Below are 10,397 nucleotides of genomic sequence, written 5' to 3' on the forward strand. Positions count from 1 at the left end.
AATAAATTTTCTCTCTAATTATTATTCTTATTTCTCTATCTATATCTCTCTCTACTCATTACCTCAAAAAACTTCCTCCAGTTTCGAACTGAACATGGCCGAGGTGTTCAAATTCAACGCCCGAAGAATCACGCGGGGATTACTGTAATTTGTTGTGACCCATCCGTTATTTCCTCCTCGCTACTGGTAGATAAAAGTAGAGGTTAAAAACCAAATCCCCCACCAAACCAACTTGAACGAAGGCTGCGAAGACGTCCACATGCATTTTGGCTAACTTGATCAGCAAGTACGTCATAAAACATGCATTCATTTGACTAAACGAAAACCACGGAAGCGGCTTCCGGGCCGAGGGGTGGGACCCGTAAACGCGTCCAGAATTCAAACTATTTGACCGTAAAAAGTAGACTTTGATAACAAAGGTGTCCATGTATTTCACAATCTTTGACTTAGGAGTATCAGACACACGAAGAAGAATAAAAAATTTAAAAAAATACTCCCTTCGTTTTATAATGTTCGTCCGGTTCGTAAAACGAGAATGTAAAAATAATATTATTTTTTGTAAGAAGAAATCAAATTTTTTTCAAAAATTCACTAGATATCGATGAGTTCTTTTAATTTATAAAAAAAATATAATTTTTTTTGAAAGAAGTGCATTATTTTTGAGTTATCGTTTTACGGACCGGACATACAATTTGGGACCGATGAAATAATATGCAGTAGTAATTGCAAAGAATAAAAAATTAAAAAAAATAGTAGTAGTAATTGCAAAAGGGGATCAGAGAATATGGCATGGCATGGCATGCTTAGAAAAAATTATTCAGTGCTTTTTGAGCATCACAAGAGTGACAGGTAGATGAGTTGATATTTTCAATAAATCCCCAATAAGGCCCGTTCCGTTGAGGTTTTTTATTTTTATTTTTTAAGTACTTATTTTTCGTTTTACGAGACAGGTCATTCTATTGTAATACATAACTTTTAATTCAAAAAATAATTATTTATTTCTCTTAGCGAAACGTGGCCAAAATTTAAATTGTTTATTTCGCAATCACATTCAAATCTACGCGCTGGTGAGTGATGCGTCAACAGTTAAAATAGCTTCTCTTTTTTATTGGGTTCATATGATAAAATTAGTAAAGGCCTCTTTGGTTTGGCGTCTCATTGGCTTACGTGCTTAAAATCTTACTGAATTCGAACACAATTGTGTCCAAATTCGTCCAGAATTTGGACAAATAAGCAATTTTAATTTCGTACCAAACATGTCCTTATAAGATAGAGAGATTATTCTGTGCATCATCGGCATTGCTCCAAATTTTGAGCGTAGCATCAGGATCTTCTTCAATACACATTTGTGTGGATTCGGCGCATCTTGAAACGAACTCCACATTAAATTGTAGTGCCCTTGGAGCACAAAATAATTTTCCCCATAAAATACTCCTTTTTGACTCCAACCGTAGATTTCTCTTTTTTTTTTTATAGATCCAAAACAAGTGCAAAAATTCTTGTGTCTCTGCTTCTTCTATCCCCCTCTCACTCTGTTTGGATACCAAGAAAAGCTCTCTCAAAATTCTCTCTCCCAGCAATCATAACACCACAACTAAGACACATTCTGAGAAACTCAATTCGAATTTCTCCCCATTTTTCCCAGAGGAAACTTGGGTGGCTCCAAATTTTCTGAAACGTTGAACGTGGATTGGATTTGGTTCCCTCCTTTTTCCTCGCCTTCTTCAACAACTGGTTCTCATCTTTATTCTATTCTCAGAATATCCAAGGCCCAACAGGTGTGTTAATTTGCTGGTTTTCCCTGTTTCAGATTATATATTTGCATGAGTGCTTTTTACAGTATGTATAAAACCATTTCTCATTTATAGATATAGATAGAATCATGAAAAAGGAGACCTTTTTATTGTAGGGTAACTGTCAATCCACTATCAACGGCATTTGTTCAGTCTTTGAAAGAGAAACGAAACGTAGGCCTTCTGTTTTGGCCTTTATTCTCCAACAAAAGGGACTTGGAAACCAAGGGATGTCAAGCCTGAGATTTAGGGGTTTGCTCCCTCGGTCTTAGGTTCGAAATCTCTCAGGTTCTGTCAATTCTTTTGGAGTCCGTTCATACGGCGGGTTTATATATGGTCCTCAGGATTAGTCGAGGTGCGCGTAAATTTGCCCGGTCACCCGGTTATAGAAAAACAAAAGGTACTTGGAAAGTTGGAAGTACCCACTTACAGAAAAGTTGATTGGGTTTTTGCGGTAGAGATTTCAGTGAAGTGTTTTCTAATATATATATAGATAAAGCTCTTAGTGATTACTTTTCTATTTTCTATGCTCTGTTTCACTTCTTTTGTAGAGTTAGTATTATTTTAGGAGAACAATGTTGGTGGAAGAAGATAGGAGATAATAATGTGGTTTGGCTGTTGATGGAATAACTTAGAACCGAATTTTGTGTTTTATTTGATTCATAGAGTCAAATGGCTTTTAGGGTAATTGGAAGGGAACCGAGGCAGGGCAGCCCCTGCTTTGCCTGTCGTATGGCCTCATCCAGGACCTAAAAAAGTTATTTGAATGTTCTTTTTGTAAATCACACCGAACAAAATACACTTTTAAAATACGTGAGGACGTGGCGCTGAGTGACTTACTGACCCAGAGGACGATATGATATGGATACAGAGATAGGTGGAAATTGTAAAAAATGAGATGCATTTACGACTAGGGTATTCAAACTACTACAAAGAAACTGATATTTATACGGGATACAAATAAGATGTGATGGGATACAAAGATACGAGAAAATTAATAAATACTAAGAAATGGATACGACTGGATACCTTAGATTACTGGTGCAAAACATTATGTATACAAGTTTACTCACTTGATTACTTGTTTAATTAAGACTTCAGTGTTGAAAAATATCTTTAGAAAAACACATATGATCAAATAAGGATATTCAAAAGACTATAAAAAGAGTGCTACTTAATTATGTTTATCTCATATCTTTCGTCTAAAGCGTAAGGTTAGTAGAAATTTATACGTTTTTATTTGTTCCTAATAATTTTTTCTCCAATATGCACTAGAAAGTGTCGTAATCTTGAGGACAGATACGTGACCAAAGTATATGAAAAGCATTTCATATACGTTAACAATGATAGACATATTTAATATACATATCCCGCAAATATCGAATGAGTAGCAGTATGATGGTATCCAATAATAAGGATACGATACGGGTACGACCCCCATCTAAAAGTATCCGTGTTCATAGACGGCTAATATGATCTTGAGAATTAACTCCAAGACATTCGTGAGTAATGAAACTATCAAGCAACTTGCATTTTGGTTCTAAATATCGAATTGGGAAGTTCCAGTTTTCTGAGGATTGCACATATTGCTGGCATAGCAGGGACTAAAGAAACTGTAGCTGCACAGAAATTGACTGTTACGTCTCGACCATTTGGCCGCCGATGTGCGCTTAGTGTGTTTTTTCCCATACACGACAAACTTGACGAGCCAATAAAAATGAATGTTTCGGATCACTTTTGGGTAATGCCATTAGGCTCCCGAACCGCAACTTGGAACATTGGGTACAAGTTCAGGGACTATTGAAAGTTTCAGTGTGTGTTAGGTAATTAGTTTTATGAATTTTCTATGATCTTCGTCAACTGCTGAGTTGTTGGCTTTACATTATTGTATTATTCTAAACATTAGTGCCGATTTGAATACCTACTTTAAAAATACTAGAACCAAAATAGGGTTGGTGGAGGGGTCTTCTGTTTAACTTGCACTTTGGTGATGAATAAATATTTTCTTCTCGGCTTGGATTAGCTATGGCTCAAACCCGAACATTCCTGGTCATGTGGGTTTCCTTATAGGCACGCCAACTAGGCTGGTCGTCCCAGCCCATCCTTTCACGCAGAGAAGAAAAAAAAAAAAGTATGACCTACTGCATCACATAAGCCATCATTTGAGAACTGAAAAAAATGCTCTTTCTAAAAAGGCCTTTTTGTGATTCACGGAAGTTGCTTCCCACTTTTTTGACTTTATTCAGTACCCACAATTGCAAAAGGATACTTCGATTAGTATTTCACAATTTTAAAACTGTATGTGTGCCAAGGAATTATCCACATTCATACCTTGGGTAGTTTGACCACTAAACCAAGTCACATAATTTCCGTGCGTGGACAGGAGTAGGAGCGAAAGTGCGAGTGTAAAAGGGTCTTTGAAGCACATCTCAACCTATTAAAATTTGCAAGAGCGAGTATTGAGAGTGTGAGCACAGTGCGTGGACTGAGAGTGAAAGCATAAGACATTTTAAGAGATTACGTGACTAAGCCTGTAACTTGCTGGAAAACTATATATAAAGAGCTTCCCCAATCAATTCTTGTTTTCAATAAGACATCACGCTCCTGAAGCATTAGTTATCTTCTCTCCTTTTATTTTGCTCCAATTTACTTTGCTAAGGTTAGCTTTATTTTTTTCCTAGCCATTGCTACTCGATGAACAATCTTATTTTCCTACTTCCGTAATCCAGGTATAATCGACATTTTTCCCCGAACCACTATGATTTTTCGCTCAAGAAAAATCGAGAACAATGAAGCCAATATGATGGTTATAGGAACTTGAACATCTCAAAATATAGTTTAGGAGTTTTTTAGCCATGTAGAAACAAAACTGTCAACCTCTATAATCCATTCATCTGTTACACAAAATCAGCATTGGGTTTTTTTTTCCTTTCCCTTTTCTGATCTAAACCATTTTGTTTTTTTTGGCGTTTCAGGTTAATCTAATAGTCCTTTTCAATGGCTCATCGCACGGATGAGGAGTTGGAAACGAAAGAGATGGACATAAAAAGCTTTTCGTCCTCACAACGACAGGCGACAAGTTTGCCTTACATTCACAAGGTGGGAGTTCCCCCAAAGCAAAACCTTTTCAAGGAGTTCACAATGGCTGCGAAAGAGACATTCTTGTCAGACGATCCTCTGCGTCACTTCAAGGGTCAATCTGGGCCACGAAAATTCATCCTTGGCTTGCAAGCTATCTTCCCCATTCTTGAATGGGCGCAAAGTTACAACTTGACGAAATTTAGAGGTGATCTTATCGCCGGATTAACCATTGCAAGTCTCTGCATACCTCAGGTAAACTAGATGCTACAACAAACATGAATGTAATAGAAAAACCCAATATTTTCACATTCAGGATGTACTTGGATCATGTACTTATAAGCTATGAAGATGTAAGGAGAAAATACTTATAAGCAACAACCCCAAAAAAATTTAAGTTTCTCAGTCGTTTTCACCCATGATCCAAAAAACCCATCGGGCATTTCTCAAAATTCTTTTCTTTCACTTATTGGCATCTAACAAATTCTTTCTTGGACATATCAGGATATTGGCTATGCAAAGCTTGCAAATTTGCAACCCCAATATGGGTTATGTAAGTTCTATAACTACTTATCGACAACCTGCTCGTTTGACAATATAATGTTTGGTATTTTGTGAGGTTTTTAAGTGCTTGTTTCTCATTTGCCGCTAAATTCCTGCAGACTCCAGCTTTGTTCCGCCACTAATATATGCCTTTATGGGTAGTTCGCGGGATATAGCTATAGGACCGGTGGCAGTGGTCTCTCTCCTGCTGGGTACTTTGCTTCAGAATGAGATTGATCCTACTAAAAATGCAGCCGAATATCTACGGCTTGCTTTTACAGCTACCTTTTTTGCTGGGATCACCCAAGTAACCCTCGGATTTCTCAGGTGAAAACTACATTCATCTCAAGTCTCAGACAGAACTAAGGTAGTGTTTGGTTCACTAGAATGATCTAGGCAAGGAGTTGAATTGCCATTCACGTAAATTGGCGAATGATGATTTTAATTGTAATCTACTTTTTGTCATATTTTTGTGAACAGAATGTTCCAGTGAACCAAACACTGCCTTAGGTCATACATGTTTTTCTTTTTTTCGTTTTACATTGTTCATGTTCTTGTGTACCCATCTCACGATTTCTTGTTTCCTTTTACTCCCTCTAAATATTTACATGTTGGTTTGGATTTCGTATCAGATTGGGTTTCTTGATTGATTTTCTTTCCCATGCTGCTGTGGTCGGTTTTATGGCCGGAGCTGCCATTACAATTGCTCTGCAACAACTTAAAGGTTTTCTTGGCATCGCAACCTTCACAAAGAAAACTGATATTGTTTCTGTAATGCACTCAGTTTTCGGTTCAGCTCATCATGGAGTAAGTTCCTCTCTCTCTCTCTATTCTTCACATGATGAGGAGACGCAACCCTTATTTGCATCTTAGATGTTTGGAGGGAAAACGAAATGGAAAAAATTTGGTTGTGTTCGAATATCTTTTGCCAATAGTTTTCCATCCACATATCCGTCCTCAAAAAAAAAAAAAAAAAATTGGTTGTCTTCTGATAGCTTTTGCCAATACAATCTTTTCTCTTTGGATCCGTAGATGTCCTTACTAGATTACACTCTTTTCCCCAAGTTACTGATCCTTATTTCTCCATATTTGCAGTGGAACTGGCAGACTATAGTCATTGGAGCATCATTTTTGTGTTTCCTTCTATTTGCCAAGTACATTGTAAGATTCCCTAATTCGTTCTTGTTTTCACATTTTTCAATGATTTCACGACAAAATTTGTAGGATTCAAGAAGTATTTCTAGAATCTCACACGGGATTTGGTCGACAGGGGAAGAAAAACAGGAAGCTTTTCTGGGTACCTGCGATAGCTCCTCTTATCTCCGTTGTCTTGTCCACCTTTTTTGTGTATATAACTCGCGCAGATAAGCAAGGTGTTCAAATTGTAAGTATATCATTTCTTGTTGCATTCCTTTTCCTCTTATATGAACTTTTTTCACAACTAGTATGTCGTAAAACACAAATTAATCTCACTTATATGTTCAGGTGAAGCATATAGAAAAAGGAATCAATCCTGTGTCATTGAATCAAATATATTTCACTGGTGAAAATCTCCTGAAAGGTTTTAGGATCGGTGTTGTGGCTGGTATGATAGCTTTGACGGTAAGCCAGTTATGAATCTGTCTTGTGGTATAAGAAGACACTTAATTTTCTTTGTAAATCTTATTGTCTTTGTTATTGGAATCAGGAAGCTGTAGCAATTGGAAGAACATTTGCTTCTATGAAGGACTACCAACTGGATGGAAACAAAGAAATGGTTGCACTAGGGACAATGAATGTTGTTGGTTCAATGACCTCGTGCTATGTTGCGACAGGTGAGAATTGAGAAGAAAGAACAAAAAATAAAAAAAATGCTTCACGAAACTGGTATACGATATATATGGGAAAGCATTATCAATCAAGTGAGTATTTCACTAGAAATGTTAATGAATCTATATATGTTATTCAACATAAAAGTCCTTATAGTGCTAATCCAAAAAAGTATCACTAATCCAAAAAAGTATACCAACTCTATTTGAAAGTTCGTATTGCTGATGAACTCATATGTGTCACAAAAATCCCATATGAGAAAATTTGAGATTTGCTTAAAAATGATGTTAGTTTTTAGGAAATGTGAGAATTTTTGGACAGCATCTTTTGCCAGAATGTTGCGATCGTGAATACTGATGATATTGTTGTAGTTAAAAGGAATCTTGACTGTTCTTCTTTTCAAAGTGATTGGCCCACAACGAGTGACGTAATTATGTGTAGATTTCCTGTATTTTATTTTTTCTAATTGTTTAGTTGATTGTGAATTTTCGCAGGTTCCTTCTCCCGCTCGGCTGTAAACTACATGTCTGGCTGCCAAACTGCAGTTTCCAACATCATAATGTCTTGTGTTGTCTTCCTCACCTTGGAATTCCTAACACCCCTTTTTAAGTACACCCCAAACGCCATCCTTTCTGCCATCATCATATCCGCAGTCCTAGGCCTAATCGACTTCGAGGCAGTAGTCTTGATATGGAAGATCGATAAGTTTGACTTCATTGCTTGCATGGGAGCCTTTTTTGGCGTCATTTTTGCTTCCGTAGAGATGGGCCTCTTGATCGCAGTAAGATTTCGAATATTACAGTTACAGCTTATGCGACATTCTTCTTTAGAATCGGGAGGCGATTTGCTAATTGTTTTGACTGTTTGTACTGATAGGTATCGATATCTTTCGCTAAAATCTTACTACAAGTCACAAGGCCAAGAACGGCGATGCTTGGGAGAATCCCCAGGACTAATGTTTACAGGAACATACAGCAGTATCCCGAAGCAACTAAGGTTCCCGGTGTTTTGATTGTGAGAGTTGATTCTGCAATCTACTTTTCGAACTCCAACTATATCAAGGAAAGGTAAGGGTGCTTCTTTACCATTTGTTTTCTTTCCTTTTTCCTAACTTGTTTGAGGAAAAAACGAAAAAGCATATTGCACATTGCATACCAAGTTGAACTGTTCGATTTACTATGCGTCATACTTGATAATCAAGTCGAATTATTGATATATGTCTATGCAGGATATTGAGATGGTTGACCGATGAAGAAGAGTTACTGAAAGCAGCATATCTTCCAAAAATCCAATTTTTGATTGTTGAAATGTCGCGTAAGTATTTATGCCTACTAGAGCCTCAAAAAGCAGTGTGTCTATCGAAAATTGTCTTTTCACGTACTTGAGTTTATTGTAATTCACTCTCATGATCGTCTTTTGTTCGTTTCAGCTGTTACCGACATCGACACCAGTGGCATCCATGCCTTGGAAGAGTTACTTACGAGTCTCCAGAAGAGACATGTTCAGGTAATCAAATTAAATTCATTCCACACTCCATGCCGTCAATCAAGTTTGTCAGTTTATGCATGCTCTCACCAGAAGTACAATACATAGATTCGCACAAAATGATTTATGGGCGATGTTAACAAACAGACACATGGAAAATTTAGAATTAATGATCAAGTTACATGATTACATTGTAATCCTCTAACTCGAAAGCTTGATTATAATACATCAACGACATGTAGGCGGTGTAGCAGAAGATTCTGCTTAAAAACTTCGAAACAATAGCATTTTCTATGACTTACTGTAAACTGTGTTCTACTAGAGTTACCAAAACAAGTCATTGTTGCTGTTTTTTCAGCTTGTCCTAGCGAACCCGGGGCGAACAGTGATCGACAAGCTATTTGCATCCGATTTTGCAAATTCGATTGGCGAAAACAAGATCTTCCTCACGGTAGCAGATGCTGTCATAACCTGTGCACCGAAATCAGTAGAAGAGGTTTGAGCATCTAAAATGCAAAGGCCAAATGGGAAACATGGTGAGGAAAAAAACCAACAACGACGACTGAGATGTACAGATATATACTCCTATATAACAGTTTTCCAAAAAGAAGAGGATCCAGTTGAGTAGTGGCTAGTGGGTAAAGGGATCCTAATTTCTCAAGAAAAAAAGGGACTTCACTAATGCGTAGTCCTGAGGTTTTTTTCCCCCATTTTCCTCTCTAGTTGTCACTTCATGTATTTTTCCAGTTCTCTGAGCCATGAGGCTATGAGAGATAAGATCATAGCTATGTAAAGCATGAGGTTCTTTGTGCTTCATTTCCTGTTATGTGATTCATTCAAAAAAAATCAGAAAAAATCAGAGTTTGCAACTGGAATTTCTGCAACTGCTTCCTGTCAAGGTACTCTTTTACTGTCTCGGGGACTTGAGCGGCATATGATTGACGTGGGAGTTGCATGCCAACCTAGTTGGGATGCTTCTTCCCGTTGTGATGCCTTTTGCTTGTATTCTCTTTTAGCATTGAAACCTTTACTTTGATTAATAAAATCCCTTTTTCACAGTTCAATATATATATATATATATATATATATCTCGCTCTTTTAAGGGATTGTGGCATCTTATCCTAAAGTGCTTAATCATGTTAGTTAATTTTGGTTACTACTAATACAGTTGAACTGATAGTTTAGGACATAGCTTCTCAACAAAAAATTATTCATTGCACATTGGGCACCGCCACGTGGTGCCCCAGAGTTCTCCTCAACCACAAAATTCTGCGAGACCCAAGACTAAGTGTGTGGACTCCAATGCACTCCTAAACTGCGAAATTTTTGTGTATCCCAGGTATAGGAGGGGTCTTGGCATCCCCCCTCCGGTCCATTTTTAATTTTTTGGCAATTTTCCGTGCACACTTTGATGATCGGCTCCGTTCATTTTGTAGAACTTGGCGAGAACATTAATCTTGAAAAAAATTATGTTCATTGGACGATAATAGATACATGATCCAACACAAGTGAAAATTGAAGAAAAACAAAACTTGGATAAAAAAACACATTGAATCGGAACTCAAATTTTATTTTCTTGCATTTTTCACATGTGCCAATCATATATCTACTAAAGTCCGATGATAATAATTTTTGGCAAGATTATTGTTCTTGCCGAGTTCTACAAAATGAACAAAGCTGATCATCAAA

General features: G+C 37.2%; 1 protein-coding gene across 3 annotated transcripts; it reads left to right on the forward strand.

The window, feature by feature from the left end:
- The first annotated feature begins 1,466 nt into the window (after positions 1-1,466).
- Positions 1,467-9,772, forward strand: LOC131333395 (sulfate transporter 1.3-like). 3 transcript variants are annotated; one of them, XM_058367896.1, is made up of 15 exons: positions 1,467-1,778; positions 1,910-2,065; positions 4,769-5,126; positions 5,376-5,424; positions 5,534-5,741; positions 6,047-6,221; positions 6,510-6,575; positions 6,685-6,798; positions 6,900-7,016; positions 7,102-7,228; positions 7,718-8,004; positions 8,100-8,290; positions 8,452-8,537; positions 8,653-8,729; positions 9,067-9,772. In XM_058367896.1, the coding sequence occupies exons 3-15, from the start codon at positions 4,791-4,793 to the stop codon at positions 9,208-9,210; spliced, it is 1,977 nt and encodes a 658-aa protein (XP_058223879.1). In that variant the 5' UTR covers positions 1,467-1,778; positions 1,910-2,065; positions 4,769-4,790; the 3' UTR covers positions 9,211-9,772. The 3 variants fall into 3 exon arrangements, with proteins under 3 accessions (XP_058223879.1, XP_058223877.1, XP_058223878.1); XM_058367894.1 differs by lacking the exon at positions 1,910-2,065; XM_058367895.1 differs by lacking the exons at positions 1,467-1,778; positions 1,910-2,065 and adding an exon at positions 4,322-4,452.
- Positions 9,773-10,397: the final 625 nt, after the last annotated feature.

Source organism: Rhododendron vialii, chromosome 7a (genome assembly GCF_030253575.1).
Source record: "Rhododendron vialii isolate Sample 1 chromosome 7a, ASM3025357v1".
Taxonomy (NCBI): domain Eukaryota; kingdom Viridiplantae; phylum Streptophyta; class Magnoliopsida; order Ericales; family Ericaceae; genus Rhododendron; species Rhododendron vialii.